Below are 17,383 nucleotides of genomic sequence, written 5' to 3'. Positions count from 1 at the left end.
AAGTTGGAAAAAATTACCTGTGAGTGACGCCGAGCCATGCAAGTGGCTTTTTGAGCCTCACAGTGACAATAATAACGTGCTGATATTTAGCAAGTATGTTTACTATGTTCACGGTCTTAGTTTATCACGGTAGCCTTCTAAGATTGATACCTGCACTAAACACAGGGCTAATGGAGCTGCTTTGCTTGGTGTTGTTATTGTAATTTATCCTGAAGGGGGGCATTAATGTGACAAAGAAATTTCTCTGAAACTCAAACAGAAAATATCAATTCAATGTTGAGACATTTCCAAAGACAGCAGGGTGCATCCTGTGGGGACCATGAATATCTCCAAAAATGTCATGGCAATCCATCTAATATTTTTTCAAGAAATATTTTAGTCTGGAGTGGCATAAAAGTAAAGAGGAAATTCACAAGTCCTGATGAAACCAAAAATGTTGTTAACAAACAGTCATGGGGATCTTACAATAAACTCATCACAGAATAAGTTCCATTGCATAGATGCAGCAAATACATTATGCTGCTGCCTTGTTGGATTGCACTGCAAATCTTGAAGGCAAATCCAACTCCGTCAGTGTCACTGAATTTGTCCCATTTGCTGTATTAACATGTGAAACGCTCCAGAAGTAACCAGCGACCTCAGGTCAATGGTGAGTAAAGCCATGTTAGTGTCGGCCCTGAGAAAGAGGAAGTTATATGATGTTAGATGATAATGGATGGAACTTTAACCCTTTAGAGCATACGTCACAGATGCTCTCAGCAGCAATTTATACTGTGCCAGACTGAGACAGCTTTCCTAAACACCCTGCCAACTTGTGTTCAGTCCCACTTTAATCTCCCACCTCCACATCCACGCCTTTATGCCTCTGTCTCTGTGTTGATGTCTGCAGGAGTGTGCATTCGTAACTTCGTTTGTGCACATGGGCGTCGGCTTTTGTCTCTGTGTGTGTGTGTGTGTGTGTGTGTGTGTGTGTGTGTGTGTGTGTGTGTGTGTGTGTGTGTGTGTGTGTGTGTGTGTGTGTGTGTGTGTGTGTGTGTGTGTGTGTGTGTGTGTGTGTGTGTGTGTGTGTGTGTGTGCGCTCGCCCCCAAACTCAAAAAACTCCCATTCGGGGATGATTACAGGCTGGTATCAGATATCACATACACACCCTGAGGGCTGCACTCCTGTGGACCATCACACCACTGCGGCGTTTGAAGTGCCGGCTTCACTGTTATTGTCCCCAACATTAGAAGCAGACGCTGAGATTTATGTTGCATTACTTTTGATATGACCTTACATTACACTCTTCCAGTTTATCCAGAGTTCAGGCAGCTGCTGATTTAATGTCATTGTGCTTTTCTTGATGAGCTTATATCTGGGTTTTTCATTGCAGTGTCTGCTTGCACTATCCTATGCTATTCCATTTATATATTTGTCACAATTTGTAAGCAAGAGAGGCGTAATAGGAATGGTATATGTTTGCATTTTTCCACATTTGTTCTCAGAAGAAAAGGGAAATCCATAAATGGAAAAGCAAGCATCCGTATAGAAAAACTCGTGATTCCATGGTTAAGTTTTTTGTGACCATGCTCTGCTGCCTAACCCCAGGTGTGCAGGAGGCCGTGGTCATCTGCCTGAACAAGCAGACCAGAGAGGCGGCAGACCAAAGCCTGTGTGTGAGCTCCCGTCGGCCCCCGCAGCTCCTCCAGGACTGCAGGACTCAGCCTTGCCCCCCCAGGTACAGTAAAACCCGCAAACCAGACCTTCTCATCATTATCGTCATCTAAACATTGCTTGAAATGAATTTTGCATGAACATTAAAATGGACCTCACTGATGTATGCAGTAGAATTGAAGAGGAAAAATGAATTTGGCTGCATTTTAGAGGAAAATATGATTTCAAAACAAGTCAGAACTCTTGCTACACTCTTTATTGGTTTACCAAAAGTGTATCAGACCAAAATATTATATAATATAATATGTGGCGCTGAGACATGCTTGTCCCATTTTGTAGAGCCCTGATGCATTCTGGGATCATACACGTGCAACTACTTAACTTTCCATTTGTCAAAAAACACACATGCCACTAGTTGAATCAATTAAATTCTACTAATCTGGTTATAAACAAAAGAGATCCATGCTTTTCATCCACTACACTGCCACTCTCAGACTAAACCACTTGGGCTAATTAAATCACAATTCAGGCCATTTGAGTCCAAGTGATACTGAAGCAGAATGACAGAGATGGATGGTTGTAACACTGAGAGCAGGAAATTAAGCCATGTGGAACCTGGTCACAATCTGACACACCAGGATCTGATCTCAGTGGATCGCTATATACCTGCAAGGCTCAGATGTAAAACTGTGTTTAGAAGAAGTTTTCCAGATTTTTATTGGTAGTGTTGGTGTAGAAATGAATGAGACCTCGGCTGCGATGCTCCGTGTTTCTTTTTATGAAACTACTATAGCAAAATGCCACCTCTTGGCCTTTTATAAAACTAGAAATTACCTTTAGGGATCGCACGTCATATTGATGAATTTGCCACATTAGCAGAGGGGTTAACAATGTAGTGTTTGTCCTGAGCGGATGCTGTTGAAAAGCCTGTAGGGGTTTTCTAAAGTCATGCAGCCAAGCATGACTTTGGTTGCAAAACATAACGGCAGTCTATCCAGTATATTATGAAATGTCTTGTGTAGAGATAGCATGTCATGGGGAAAAGTGCTGGTCAAATTTGTCTTCAATTTGAGCTCCTCAAAAAGTCAAGAGACAAAAATCATTGTTACCATCTTCTCTGGACCAAACAAATATTCTTACTAAATTTCAAGTTATTATAGGTCTCTACAGCTTTTTGACTTGTCAGCTGTAGCCTATACTATTAAAGTCAAAGAGTGTGTGCTTTTTTATTTTATCCTCCTAACGTCTGGTGGACATCAGATTGGGATGCAGTGTATGAGCAATGTTGTAATTATTTCTATTCTTTCTAAACTGAACAAGCAGAATATGTCAAATTAAAACACTTCAAAGATTAAACAGTGAAATGGCATGCTGTTTAACATAACTGCGTTGGGGCTAAACGGTGAGTGGATTTTGTGGTAGGCCACACGTTTTAAGTTAACACCGTGCGCATTGTCAGTGCTCCACCGCTCACACTCCTGTCAGAAAACCCAGAGGCTTGCAGCCTGCCCTTGCCTGTTTTTCCAGGCCTTGGGTCTTGTTTTCAGGGACAACAAACGCTGTATTGGGCTTGTTTCCTTTGGCCCTTTGCTCCCTCCCTGAGGCCTCCTCACCCGCCCATATTAAGCTACACTCGTTGGATAGTGTTCCCTCTGAAGAGAAACAGCCATAGGATTTAGCTTTGAGGCTAGTAGCGGTCCATGAACAAGCTTCATTCCCAATTCTCCTCAGACCCTGGACCCTTGAGTAAATACGGATAGTTTTGAAATATCACCTAATCTGTCAAGCCAAAAGTAAAGTCACTGCCATCTTTGGGGAAGCCAAAGGCCTACTAACTAGTCGGACTCAGGCCTCAGGAGGGAATATAAATGCCAAGTTCACTTTGATGCTGGATTGATGACCCTGTGTTGGTCAACAACATAAACATCGGTCCACGTAGTGTAGGTCATTGGAAAATTGCCAATGAAAAAGTGAAGTATTATTGAATTCAGTTGGAGATTTTATGCATCTTGCCTTTTCACTCGTATTCACTTTCATTAATTTACATATTTATAAGACTTCAAGACTGTCCTCCCGTTGGATCAAGAAAAAATGAGCACTGTGGCTGAACTCCTCTTCTTGGCTTCTTTTACTGATTTGGACTAATGGGCTACATTCTGTATATATGAACACAATGTCCTGTAGCTCTGCAGCAAGGGATTTTGGAACGTGGTTTAATGAGTAATCTAATGATAAACATGGTTTTCACAGGTGGGAAACAGGGGGGTGGAGTTCATGCTCTGCTACTTGTGGGGTTGGTCTGATGACCCGCACTGTGGCGTGCACTCGCCGGCCCTCCCGGGACAGCAACCGCACTGCAGTTTTGAGGGATGAAGACTGTCAGAGCCCTAAGCCAAGTCCTGTCCAAGCCTGCAACCGCTTTGACTGCGCTCCCATGTGGGACACACAAGACTGGGAACAGGTAAAGGGATCTCACATAGGATGTTCACCACTATAAATGTCTGACCCAGCAAAAAGAATGAAACATGTCGTACATTTTTTTTGTCACTGCAGTGCTCCCAGAGCTGTGGTGGTGGAGTTCAGAGGAGGCAGGTACTGTGCAAACAAAGGTTGTCAGATGGCAGCGTCCTGGAGCTGCCGGACACCTTTTGTCCTTCCAAGCGCCCCACAAACCAGCAGCCCTGTCGCAAGCAGGACTGCCCACCTCAATGGGTCACAACTGACTGGTCCCAGGTAGACTGTCTTTCCACCAGAGACCACCCTGCCAATTATCTGCTCTTTAAATGATCTAAAAAATAATACAGGTTTTGCTCATTTACATATTATGGATATTCATTCGTTTGTCCAGTGTTCAGTGACCAGCGGAAAAGGCATTCAGACTCAGCAGACCGTCTGCAGGAAAAAAGGGGAGAATGGACGATATTGGACTATTGACCCTAAGAACTGTTCACTTCTGGCCCGTCCCATCAGAATCCGACCATGCTCCGTCAGGCACTGTGACAGTAAGAGACCCTCTGTTTGGCTCTGTTTAGGTTATTTGTATTGTCAAGACAGAAAACAGTGAAAGGAATATTTAAGAAAGGAGTTAGGTTGTGTGAATGTAAAGCTCCCAAAAATTCCCAGAAGTATTAATAGCACAGACAATAATCAAGCAATTCATCTGTTGTCTCATTTAATTCCAGACTCCATCAAGCCTGATCCCACCATACTGGCCCAGAAGAAGGTTTATATTCAGTGGAGGAAGGGCAAAAAGGTACAGTTGGTTGTTGGAGGTTATGCCTACCTCCTGCCCTGGACAACTGTGGTCCTTCGCTGCCCAGCTCGCCACTTTCGCAAGGGCCACATCCGATGGCTGAAGGAAGGGAAGCCCCTGGTCAACCTCCCGCACCTCTCCATAACATCACTAGGATACGTGAAAATTCAGCAGGTTCGTCCAGCTGATGCAGGCATATACACATGCATCGCAGGCCAGGCACGAGAACATTTTGTTCTACAGGTCATTGGCAGCAAACACAAGCTGTTTGTTCCACAGTCCTGGCTCTTCGAAAGGGGACAACAAAAGGTTGGGCGGCCAGATGTGACCTCAACCAGAGACGGAGTCAAGGAATTGCCCATCTCCCTCAACCAATACGACAACATTGTTGAGCGTTTGCTTGAACTCAAAGGATCTGTCCAAGATGAGAAATACATTGCTGACAAACCACACTCGAGTGAAAAGAACAGGTCGACTCTGGAGGATGACAGAGCAGCCTCAGAAATTTCCATCCCAGTCGTACTAATAGCTGATACCCACAGGCTAGATGAGATCACACAGAGCCTCGCTGAAGGCCTCGGAGAACCACGGCGGGAACAGCTCATCGCTCAGTTGCTCAGCGAGCTCAGTATGACACAGGGTGAAACCAATGAGTCAACTCTTCACCCTCCGGAAAGTGCAGAATCTACTACGCAAGGGCCTCTCCTTTACAAACCGAACATCAAAGGCCACACATCCAGAGCTAGAAATCCCGTGATGATCCAACAGTCCAAGAAAGTCGTAGTGTCACTGCAATCTGAAATGATAGTTTATGTGGGAACACCCATTTTGCTGCAGAAACCAGTTGCCACTTTGGTGTTGAGGTGCGAGGCACTGGGGAACCCTGAACCATCACTAACATGGACAAAGAATGGAAAAGAGTTGCTCTACAATAGCAGGTAAGAAATAACCTTCAATAGGGCTTTTTCTGCAAAAGGCAAAGCTGACTGTGGTTACTTCTGTTTTTGTGTTGGCAGAGTAGGCCGGTTGCCCTCCGGCTCACTGAGGATCCAGTCTCCAGGAAAAGGAGACGAGGGTTTGTACACCTGCACTGCAAGGAGCCATCTTGGACGCACATCTCTTTCATCTTGGCTACAGATTGCAGGCAAGGTTGACACACGTGAATCTTTCCAGTCTCGTCAAGAGTTCGAGGAAAAGATAGAAACCAATCTCATATCTGTATGTAATGGAGCTGGAGCCAGAAGACTATTAGCTTAGAATGGCTTGAAGTTTTAATGTGGAAAGCAGCTAAACTGGCTCTGTCCAGAGAAAAAATGAATTTGCTGAGCAACACTAAGGTAGGGCACCAAACCTCCAAACCTTTATGGCACTGACCAAAATTGCCTCAATACAATTCTACCTTCTTGTTATTCAATAGTTCAAATTTTGATACCTCGGCATCATTCAGACTAAAACACTTTCATTTTAACAACGCATAGCCTTTGCTACCTGTACACAAAAGTAAATCTCATCGTCAGTGAGCTCTGCTCGGATGGCCTGCCCACACAGATAAAATCATCTTAAGTAAATCTTACATTAGAATTCTTTAATACACTCTTTTCAGACTAATATTTGGCCACATACCTGCAAACTAGCGTCTGCTAGTAGCATGTGAGGCATTTAAGGAAAAACAAATGATTGTGGCATCTAGCGATAGTGTGAAGCGTTTTAGGGACATCTGTTAATTGCTCCAGAAAAAAACCTGGGTTATACTCTCCACCTTGTACCGAAATATGTAATGCCATTTTCTTTTTCTTAACATTTTTTTTTTTTTTAACATTGGTGTAAATAAAGGATTGTTCAGGAACCAATATGCACAAGGTATTGGTAATGATATCATCAATTGTTTAATAACCAGCCTCAACTTCTAACCTCTTACTTCAAGTGTGATTAAGCTTCACAGAAGTTTTGTAATGAGCAAATAATGAAAACATCACTGTGACTGCTGAAAATGTAGCAGTTCTGTGACTGAAAACAGCTTTTGTTGCTGCGCATGCAAATGATGAAGTCAGTATTGACCCAATGTCAAGTTCAATTTCTCCTAATCCAGTTTCATGTAGACCAGTTTACAGTAATTTGTGTTGTTCTTTTGTGGTTCAGGCTTAGAAATTCTGGGAAAGCAGTCTTTCAGCCCAAAAAGACACAGACACAAGAGGAACCACAGGCACTGACATACAGTTAGCTTTTGCTCACCCCAGTGGTTCCTCTGGCCGAGTCAGTGACAGAGAATGTCCGGGGCATGTCACGGCTCGGGTCACTGTCCTTCATCTCCTCCAAGTATGGTCAGTCACAGAACTGCTGCATTTTCATCAAAGCACCGCCACTGTGGGTTTCCTGATTCTGCAGCACTTTTCCTCCCCATACGGCAACAATTAGAGGTTCCAGGCAATGTTTCAAAGGAGATTAACTCTACGTACCCCTTTCAGCAAATCTAAATGGAAAGGATAGAGAGCCTTAAAAGTGTTCAAAAATGTCCCAACCATTTTTTCCTGTATCTCTAATTCAAATTTAGTTAAAGGCAATGTAATGGCTGTACTCTCAGGTATTTTAAGGACAGTTTTGGGAGAAAAAACAAATGCAATACTAAGTACTCTGAATAACTTTACAAGGAAGTGAATTGGAAATATAACTTATTCCTGGGTTCTTAGTAAGTGCAGTCTTATGTCTTTAGTTTGTATCTTAGTAAGGGTTGATCATTTTTGGTATAAGATTATTTTCAATTCGTTCTACCAAAGAATGGTTCAAGAAGGATAAAGTTAATGTTTTGGAATGGCCAAATCAAAGTCCTGACCTTAACTCAATAGAAATGTCGTGGAAGGACCTAAAGTGAACAGTTCATGCGAGGGAACCCATGACCACCCCAAAGCTGAAGCTGTTCTGTTCAGAGGAATGAGAAAAAAAATGTATCGAAGTCGATGTACAGGACTGATCAACAGTTACTGGGAAAGTTTAGGATGCAGTTATTGCTGCACAAGAGGATCACTCCAGATGCTAACAGTAAAAGTTTCACAAAATCCCTGTTCTCTTTTGATTTCTGTCAATATCCAAATCCTGATATATTCTGTTCCTTGTATTTTCAGGTGGCAAAGGAAGAAGCTGTGTCCCAGATAGCAGTATGGGAGCAAATGGCCCCACTTGTTCTGAGAGGAGTAACAGCAGCCAGTCAGCTCAGCTGTGCCAAGGACAAATCTGCCCCCCCAAGTGTGTTGCTGCTGCTACTACTACATGTTTGTGTTGTTAGATATGTTGTATACTGCATTTAGATACGTACTCACACATCACTTATGAAAAGCTTTTCAAATTTCCAGTTGACTTTTTCTCTGGTCGGATTAGATGGCGAGTGGATGCCTGGTCATCGTGCTCGGCCACTTGTGGAAGCGGATCGCAGACCAGGAGTGTCCGCTGCATCAAGGGTCATGAGGGCAGGTCAAGAGAGGCAGAAAGCCAGCAGTGCCTCAGAGCAGGGAGGAAACCCTCTGGAACCAGGCTATGCAACCTTCACCCCTGTGCCAGATGGGCCACAATGTCCTGGGGACTGGTGAGTCTCGTTATTACTGAGCAGAAACACTTTTCCACAAGCTTTTATTATGAGGTGTAGTTTGGACTGAAAACTTGAAATGGAGTGAGAGCAGGTAGGCTTAAAAGACGCTATCAAAAAAATATTTTGATACTAAAATCTGAGCTTGCTTTTAATTTTGATGAAATCTTCTCCTTTAGTGTAATGGCCAGTGTGCGGGTCCCAGTCTGGCCACGCAGCACCGTCATGTTCACTGTCAAGACACAAATGGTACCAAAGTCCCCCACAGGATGTGCAGTGGACTGCAGAGGTAAACATGAATGAATGTTTCCCTGTGTTGGTGATTTATACTGTTGATGTACACTTAAAACACAGTGACGTCTATATTTTTTGGGGAAAAAAACAACAACTTTTTAGCAGATTATTTTGTCTCTTGTGCGTTTGAATCTTCAGGCCGAGCTCCCTGAAGAATTGCTCCACAGAGGCGTGTGCTCTTCACTGGCGTGTCGGGCCGTGGACACAGTGCACTGCCACCTGTGGAAGGCACGGCTTCCAGTCACGCCAGGTGACCTGCGTGCACCATCGGACCGGCAAGGCCACACGAGAACATCACTGCATGTGGAGGACTCGGCCGCCCAGCTGGCAGAGATGCAATATTTTGTCCTGTGGCACAGGTGAGAAAAAGTTGTGGTGGCTGCAGGTTTTAGACAAGCGGTTCATGAGTCAGAAAGTAAGTTGCTGACTTTTCCAATTAATTATATATATTGTATAGGTTATTCAGTAATTGCATAGGTTGATGGTGCTATTTATGTGTAAAGTTTAAAGGTGAAAATAACTTCAGTACGAGCCTGTTCCTGTAACTCCAACACTAAAGGCATACTTCTGAAATCTTTCTCCAAATAAACTATGAAGACAATAACTCAAATTTGACCTAAAAGAAATCGAGGTTGGAAGGCCCATCTTGTGGCCTTTCCACTTCAGCTCAACCCGTAATATACATCGTTTTGGTTTCATGTGATGAGGTTTGGACATATCTGTCTCTTACCATGTCTGATGGAACGCCCCTACAAAACTGGTAAAAGGAATTTCACTGGTCGTGCTTAAAGCAGTGAAAAATCACCTTTAAAAATCTTTGTGTGTCAGGTGTGCCGGTTAATTTTAGAGTGCCTCTATATGCTGTTTCAGACTGAGCTGTTATTTCTGGGGAGTCTCACAGATGTCTTGTTGTTTTTCAAAGCAGTGCACATTAACTTCCTCAAAAAGTTTGTATTTTAAAGCCTCACTACATAAAACTGAAAATATCTTCACGGCCAGATGCTACAACCACCACAACCTCTTGCTGCTGTATGTTGGAGGAGAGGCGATTGTGGATGTAACCTGTCGCCCCTGTGTATTCCAGCTGGAGAGTGTCGAGACAGCACGAGGTACTGTGAGAAGGTCCGACAGCTAGAGCTCTGCCCGCTGCCCCAGTTCAAGAGCCGCTGCTGTTACTCCTGCCGAAACACTTGAGGACGGGGGACGCGAAACAAGGGCCGTGGAAAACCTGGATAGGTCAGAGAAGGTGCCAGCGGAGACTTGAAACCTCTAGTTCCCATCCTAACACCCAATGCTGTCTTCAGTGATCAGTCTTGGATGGGGATATCCGGGCGTGGAGGAGCGTTTGGCTCGTCATACCTCCAAGACGCCGTGTGTGGGTGTGAATTAGAAAGTGTCGTTAAGAGAGGAGAAGCATGTCCGTTAATGAAAGCTTCAGTTTTAATTCTTTTTTTTTTTTTTTTTCTAAATCTGAAGTTCATGTCAACAGATTTTCTTTCCTGATTATGCAAACCCAAGATACATTTCCATTGTCAGCAGTAGGAACCTGTGGTGACCACATGGTTTCATACTTTCAACTCAAGGCATTAATGCATTGACTACCAACCAACCACATTCATTGAATCTGATGTAGTTTCAGAGTTGTCCTTAAAAAAAAAAAAAAAAAAGGAACAGCAGGGCTGCGGCAGCATGTTCTACTGTAGCACCATCACTTTATGTCCAAAATAGGGTGTATATTATCATTAAATTTCATTACAATTTTACATTTAGGTAATTATAACTAATAGGCATTTTGGAAATTGATTGACTTCATACCCAGGAATTCTGGGTAAACCCCTGAGCTTGTGATAACCACTGGATAGTTGTGTGTTTGTCTTTACTGCGAGAAGTTTGGATGCTAAATGAGCTTTCTTTTTAACACAATGTTGGTAAATACTTGCTTAAAACCTAAAAAGAACATGATGCTGATTATAGATGGGAAACGGCTAACATGACTAAAAGCCTAATATTTGATAAATGCTACACATTTGGTATCAGCCACCTGGGAAATAAATCATGGCCTGTCATTTAGCATGTGTAGACGGCAATGATTGGTCAAGTTATTTATAGTGGAAAGAAACCAGAATTGCAGGGGTTTGTAACGACAGTTCTCGGCAGAATAGAAAGTAGATACTCTAGAGATTTCTCTTGCATGGGTTGCACTATAGGAGGTGTATGACTGAAGCAAATAATGTTTTGGAAATTCAAAAAAAGACACTTATTTTGCACTCAGAACTCATCCAAGTCTTTGTTAAGAACATGGCTTGCAGAGTTTTTTTTAATTTTTTTTAATTTTTTTAAAGCTAGTTTGTAAAGTTACATTGTTTCGATATTTTGTTTTGTGATATTTCTTGAAAAGATATTTGTTAAAATGTCCCTTTAACCACTTTTGTTTAAACATGAGGTGAGCGTAATAGTTCCCCAACTCATCTGATGAAGCCCGGTTCATTCTGACCATCACATTTTTTAAATATATATATATATAAAAAATAAAAAAAACAGCTTTAACCTTTGACATCTCTTATATGACCTTTCATCCTAATACAAATTTCAGTGTAAGTTGAACTTAAATTTAAATGTGGCGTCTGTGTCATATTCACATATTGGTTAACAGTATAGGGAACTTTTTAAAGCTCATTGTTGATGTTCAATACTTCCATTAATGGCCAGATGGGTTTGCACTTTTTTGACATTGTGTTCTGGGGTTCCTCAATACTTCACCATCAAGTGCAAAACGTAGCTTAGCAGGACACGACTTGGCCTTTTATTAAGGTGTGCTTATTTGATATCATGAGAGGAAAATATCGTTAACATATGACTTAATGCTCTTAAGTTATGTAGATATTTGTTTTGTCATTTTAACTATTTATTTCCGTGTGTTAATGTGCATAGTTTTGTAATTAGTTACAGGGGTGGGGTTTTAAGCATTCATTTTTCCCTGCAGCTGATGGTATTTGATAGCATGCAATGGGGACCCTCTGCTGGTGACTTGATGTGTTGGTCTTTGCTCATGCCTGGTTTATCACTAAATAAAACCAAATACATTCCTTTTTATAAACTGGTTGTTGTGATTCTCTGTGTCTTTTTTTTATTACCACATTAACCTTAAAAGGTTTAATAAAATATAAAACAAAATATTACACAATACAGCAGTGGGAGGTTGCGGCACAAACCAAACAAACCTGATTTCACCAGTCATGATAATTGTCTCTGAACACTTCCTCTTTTCGTATCTGCCAAAAGTTCACTTTCGTGTCTCAGCTCTAGAAGAGGGACATATCCATCTGTCAAAACTAAGCGATTAAATCTCAACACGACAATTCAAAAAGTGTCCTTTTCTGATATGTGGAGGATTTTTTTTTTTTTTTTCAGACTCGTGATGGTGGAAAAGGATGTTTGTAATTCTTGTTTGACAGCAGTGAGAGCGCTTCGAGTTACACTCGTGGACGAACTAGAAGGACAGATTGACTCTCTGCTGGACGTTTTAGTGACACGTGAAGTGTTTACTCGCGATGACCGCGAGGACGCGGCGTGTCAGCCGGGACCCCGGGCGAGAGTAAGAAAGGTGCTGGATATCCTGGAGTGCAAAGGCGAAGAAGCGGCCGGGATCTTTCTCTCTGTTAGAAGTCTGCAGCGGCAGCACCCAAAAGAAGGGAACACAGACCAGCTTCAGTCCAAAGGTATGTCTTTGAAACCATAGACACGTCAATGGAAACAATTGGATCGGCGCTAACGCGTTTTAGTTTCACGCTTAGAATAGGATTGCATTGTTCATGCATTTAAGTGCAGCACTTTTAAATGACCGCGTTCTTAAGATGACAAACGCCTGTAAGGAGAACGGTGTTACCAACAACTTAAACCACGCTTCTTTTCCCCTGCAGAGTATTACAAAGTCAAACAGAAGCACAAAGATGTCCTCAGGCGCAGGAGTGAGAGCATGCTTTTCTACAACACCCGCCACGGAGAGAAAATCCTTTTCTCTGAATATTATGTCAACCTCCAGTTGGTCGACGGGCACCAGGGTTTAGAGATTAAAAGACACGAGGTGCTGACCTTTGGGCAAAAGCGACTACGTTTGCAGCAGAAGTCGGCGGCGCATCGGAAAATCCCACCGGCCGAACTGTTCTCAAGCGCAAATGGAATCCGTCCGATCAAGAAAGTCCTGGTGACAGGAGTGGCTGGAATCGGAAAAACCATCCTGGTGCAGAAGATGCTGTTCGACTTCGGGGGAAACGAGGACCACCTTGCATTTGACTTCATCATCCACATGACCTTCAGAGACTTGAATCTGATTGACAAACCCACAAACTTCAGAGAGTTGGTCTTGCGTAAAAACAGGCACCTTGCTAAAGAAGTGGATAACATCTTGGCCAATGACAACAAGCTGCTGATAATCCTGGACGGCTTTGACGAGTTCCGGAACTACGCCAGCTGTGACGTGGACGTATTTGTGACTGAGCCCGATGAAGATGGGGAGGTGGAGGAGGTGTTCGGGAGCTTGATGTTGGGTGAACTGCTACCCAACGCTTCGGTCATGCTCACGAGTCGGCCGGCGGCCGTCAACCACATCCCTGTCGGTTGCATCGACCGCTACGTGCTCATCGCCGGCTTCTCCTTCGACGAAGTTCAAGACTTCTTCGCGCGTTATTTCCAAGACGACACGCTTGCTGACCGCATGTTTAAAGTGGCGTCAGCAAATGACCTGATGCTGACGCTGTGCTACATCCCTGCATTTTGCTACATCGTGTGCTGCATCCTCAAAGAAAGCAAAGACCTCGGCGGAGAGAGCCCCAAGACCATGACGGATATTTACGTGCAGTATCTTGTGGCCTTGCTTCGTTCTCACGCCCAAGCAAGAGCTGAAGCTTGTCTTCAAGGCCAAACGGCAGGTGCCGCTCAGCAGCTGTCTGACACTGTGCTGAAGCTGGGTCGACTGGCCTTTCAAAAGCTCATGGAGCATCAGACACTGTTCTACAGCACTGACAGAGATGTGGCAGCGTTAGACGGGTGTAGTTTCGTCAGTACATTCCTTGACAAGACAGTTACACAAGAGCCCGGTTGCACTGAAGAGGTTTTCTCCTTTCCTCATCTCACCGTCCAAGAGTTCTTTGCAGCACTTTACTGCGCAGTGACAGATCAGCCCCTACCTGATGCACTCCAAGGCACCGCGAGTCCTTCGGAGGCGACGGACAACGGACACTTGGACCTTTTCTATCGCTTCCTGTCTGGGATCCTCTCGAAACGAAACGCTCATTTCCTGTCGAGGCAGTTGGGGCTGCGTTGCCACGAAGAGAAGGTGGAGAGCTATCGTCGCAAAATCATCAGAGAGCTTACAATGTGCTGTGAGAGTGGAGCCCACATCCTAAACTATTTACACTGCCTGTTTGAGCAACAGGACCCCTCCTTAGCCCTGGCCGCGCAACCACAGACACTACGAGTTAATGTAAGTGACGCAACACTCTCTCAAATGGACTACAATGCCACCAAGTACTTCCTTAACCTCACGAAAGGTAAAATAGAGGAGTTGGATCTTACAGGGACTGGAGTGAGCTGTAGCGCACTAAGAGATATTCAACCGCTACTTCTCAGATGTGAGAGTCTTTGGTAAGTTCCTTGTAAAAAAAAAAAAAAAAAAAAATGTTTACATCTGAAGTCATGTCTATGGATCTCACAGCTTTCAGTTTTTCTCATATTATGAAGGTGCAGGAATAAACAGCGAGTGGGCTAGCGAGAGTTAGCACAGGATAATCAGTGGCCTGGTTCCTCACGTCGTTACACTTACTGAGCCGTGTTTACCGAAACGCACACCTTCGAGTTCCCTGCGGTTTTAACGGACTTCCTCAACAAACACAAATTTAAAAAGTTCAAATATTTGAGAGGAGACCGCCGGGACTCGCCGATACTGCGAGAGTAGTGCCGATATGTAGATCAGTTCAAAAACGGTGATCATACTAAATATTCAGCTTGAAAACGTGTAAAATATCAAAAATGATACGTGGAGTTTGGTGAGTTTGTCAAAGCAACAGCATTTCCAGCTCTGTAAATGGCGCACACGAGGAAAACGCGCCCTTCGTCGAACCGAGTGAGTGATAAAATCATACCATTGGTCAGCCAAATGAGACGACTTCCTGTATCCGTTGCAAATGAAAAGCCCTCATGTGTTCCAGCCACATACTAGGTTTTTTACCTAGTCTTAGGTAGTTACTTTATTAATCCCCGAGGGGAAATTTTTTCGCTACAGCAGCATACAGGAAGCAATAAGATAATAATAGAACAATAGAAAAGCAGTAAAATAGCAGTAAAAAATATAAAATATTAAATGCACAGTATATACAGTACAGTATATATCTACATAAATCTATATAGTCTTGTTCAACCTTCACAATTCCATGTCAGTATATAAATGTGCATGCATAAAACCCAGCATTGATGACTTTATGATGTCAACATAGAGAATGTGGTTCATGCACTAACCCCAATATTTCATTTTTAAGGCTTGGAGAAAACAACCTTGATATGGACACAGTTCAGGTCATTGCTGATGTGCTGCAAGTGTCAGAGAGCATCACCTACCTAGGGTAAGACGTCAATTCTTTTTACGTACTTTTCTTAGTGGGAAAACTAGATATGTTTAAATGAAGAATTACAAGCCTCAGGCAGTTATACATATTTCAACCGGTCTTTATTTGAGAGAAAACAAATTTCACAATCACACAGGCATTGTGTCACACTTTCTGTTCCACATTCAGACTTGGATGGTCAAACATTGGTGATGAGGAGCTGCTGGCTCTCTGTCGTGCCATACGGGTGAAAAAAAAGCTAAAAGAATTGTGGTAAGACCATGTGACATGTGTTTAAGAAAATTTAAGTTTTTTTTCCAGGATTGAGAATGTCTGTTATTGTCTGAAGAAATCTTTTACAACCTTCCAGTTTCTTTTTATTACCAATCCAGTAAAATTGTTCCATGCCCGGTATCTAAAGTCCGAGGTGGGAATAGAGATGCAGAATATATGATTAAATTTGATGGTTTGTGGATTTATTCACGTGTAAAACATTTACAACAGGTCACAGCATGTTAATGATGTGCTCTCACAGGATGGAGGGGAACCGAGTGAGTTCCAGAGGACTGCTGTCCCTCAGTGATTTAACCCCAGATCCTCTCAAGAAAGTTGTGTGAGTGAATACATTTTTCAAACAAATAATTCTCATCAATACTTCAACAATTTATGTTATCCTGAAGCACCTGTTTATTCCCTCTCTCTACAGAGCCATATGGAACAACTCGACTGATGGAGAGCCGGAGTCTCTGTGCAACCAAGAGAGCATTAATGTGAACTTCACGGATGACAGTACGTGGGAAGGGTGGGGTCAGTGGGTGTTTAAAAGGTGTGAGGTCAGCAGCAATGACAAGTTAGTGATGGTACTCCACAAAGTATGTAACATATCGGTGCACTGCTTAGAAGCCCAGTGGGCGAAGACCTTCTACAGTCAACTATCACAGCTCATCAAGGACAGGATTGAGTGCTGCACTGAAGATGACATGTGCAAGAAACTCAAAAAGTTTGACCGCATCCTGGATCTATGATGAAGACAACAGCAGCTTCACGTTAGAGGCTGCAGATAACATGTCTATTTTGATCCTGACTGTTTTGTGGAAGACAAAGCTTTGCAAGGTTTTGTTGCAAGGTTAACAAAAGCTTCTTCATATAACACACAGAAATAATACATCCCTCCTTATGTTTGAAAAAAAAACACTTTATAGTTTCTGGAAATGGTTGAAAATACCAAACCAACAACAGTTTTAGGTCAGACTTCCTGGAAAAAAAAACTTGCCTAGATGCACTCTGTGATTTTGGATAAATATCACAAAACATATGTGAGACTATAGATAAAGTATCGTGCTGTTGTGTCTGTAAATTAATATTATACTGGAGCAGACAGATGGACAAATACACACACAAGTATTGAACGCGTAGAGCCAAAGAAAAAAAAAAACTACGTGGCCCGTACGGGGATCGAACCCGCGACCTTGGCGTTATTAGCACCACGCTCTAACCAACTGAGCTAACCGGCCGTGTTCACGCTGTGAAGCTCTCATTTTGTAGATTACCCTGCGGTGTGAGCCATAAGCTATTTTCATTGATTTCCTCTTTCTAAAGATACTGAACGTCAAAACTTCAAGCTGCTCGGATGTGGTGTTGCTTCCTTTCCAAGTGAAAGTATTAATAATTGTACATGCTGAAACTATTTATAACGTAAAGCAGACGTAACGCAAAACAAAATAACCACTAGACCAATTGACAATATGAATATCTTTCCAATTAAGTATTTAAAACGAATACGTGTGGATTTGTTTTAATTACTGACGTGTTTTCTATTATTGTTTCAAATGCCAGTGCATCTACTTTTATTATGGGCATCGTATTGAGTTTTCTTATTTATTTATTTATTTATTTATTTGTTTCATACAAAATCTGATGGTATTTTTATTTTATTTATTTTATTTATTTTATCCTATTTGTTGCAACTGGCACGCATTTGTTAATAAAACGTTCAAAACCGAAAC

General features: G+C 42.6%; 2 protein-coding genes and 1 non-coding gene across 3 annotated transcripts in view; 2 read left to right on the top strand and 1 right to left on the bottom strand.

Moving 5' to 3' along the window:
* LOC138624734 (ADAMTS-like protein 1) overlaps window positions 1-11,292 on the top strand; it is a 93,528-nt gene extending 82,236 nt beyond the window's left edge. The window contains exons 16-26 of the mRNA XM_069705188.1: window positions 1,589-1,718; window positions 3,905-4,115; window positions 4,208-4,387; window positions 4,503-4,656; window positions 4,837-5,845; window positions 5,924-6,051; window positions 8,027-8,147; window positions 8,280-8,484; window positions 8,664-8,773; window positions 8,917-9,137; window positions 9,863-11,292. Of these exons, the coding sequence (XP_069561289.1) occupies window positions 1,589-1,718; window positions 3,905-4,115; window positions 4,208-4,387; window positions 4,503-4,656; window positions 4,837-5,845; window positions 5,924-6,051; window positions 8,027-8,147; window positions 8,280-8,484; window positions 8,664-8,773; window positions 8,917-9,137; window positions 9,863-9,972 (2,579 nt within the window). The 3' untranslated portion in view covers window positions 9,973-11,292. The remainder of the gene's footprint in view (window positions 1-1,588; window positions 1,719-3,904; window positions 4,116-4,207; window positions 4,388-4,502; window positions 4,657-4,836; window positions 5,846-5,923; window positions 6,052-8,026; window positions 8,148-8,279; window positions 8,485-8,663; window positions 8,774-8,916; window positions 9,138-9,862) is intronic.
* Window positions 11,293-12,196: 904 nt separating this feature from the next.
* Window positions 12,197-16,762, top strand: LOC138624749 (NACHT, LRR and PYD domains-containing protein 3-like). Its single transcript, XM_069705226.1, has 6 exons — window positions 12,197-12,497; window positions 12,699-14,421; window positions 15,312-15,395; window positions 15,567-15,650; window positions 15,913-15,990; window positions 16,084-16,762. The coding sequence occupies exons 1-6, from the start codon at window positions 12,197-12,199 to the stop codon at window positions 16,400-16,402; spliced, it is 2,589 nt and encodes an 862-aa protein (XP_069561327.1). The 3' UTR covers window positions 16,403-16,762.
* Window positions 16,763-16,817: 55 nt separating this feature from the next.
* trnai-aau (transfer RNA isoleucine (anticodon AAU)) lies at window positions 16,818-16,891 on the bottom strand. The gene has a single exon. It is a non-coding gene; the product is annotated as a tRNA-Ile (tRNA).
* Window positions 16,892-17,383: the final 492 nt, after the last annotated feature.

Source organism: Brachyistius frenatus, unplaced genomic scaffold, assembly GCF_029030835.1.
Source record: "Brachyistius frenatus isolate BFR_SWC_R1_liver_20210118 unplaced genomic scaffold, ASM2903083v1 Contig_54, whole genome shotgun sequence".
In the NCBI taxonomy this organism is placed as follows: domain Eukaryota; kingdom Metazoa; phylum Chordata; class Actinopteri; family Embiotocidae; genus Brachyistius; species Brachyistius frenatus.
The sequence above is the reverse complement of the archived record's forward strand: the minus strand, read 5'-3'. Positions and strand labels throughout refer to the sequence as shown.

Bases quoted from the DNA above. Each gene is read 5' to 3' on its own strand.
- LOC138624749 (XM_069705226.1), top strand. From the start codon at position 12,197: ATGGTGGAAAAGGATGTTTGTAATTCTTGTTTGACAGCAGTGAGAGCG. The intron at 15,396-15,566 runs GTAAGACGTCAA...TTCCACATTCAG, and splicing joins GAGAGCATCACCTACCTAGG to ACTTGGATGGTCAAACATTG. The intron at 15,651-15,912 runs GTAAGACCATGT...GTGCTCTCACAG, and splicing joins AAAAAGCTAAAAGAATTGTG to GATGGAGGGGAACCGAGTGA.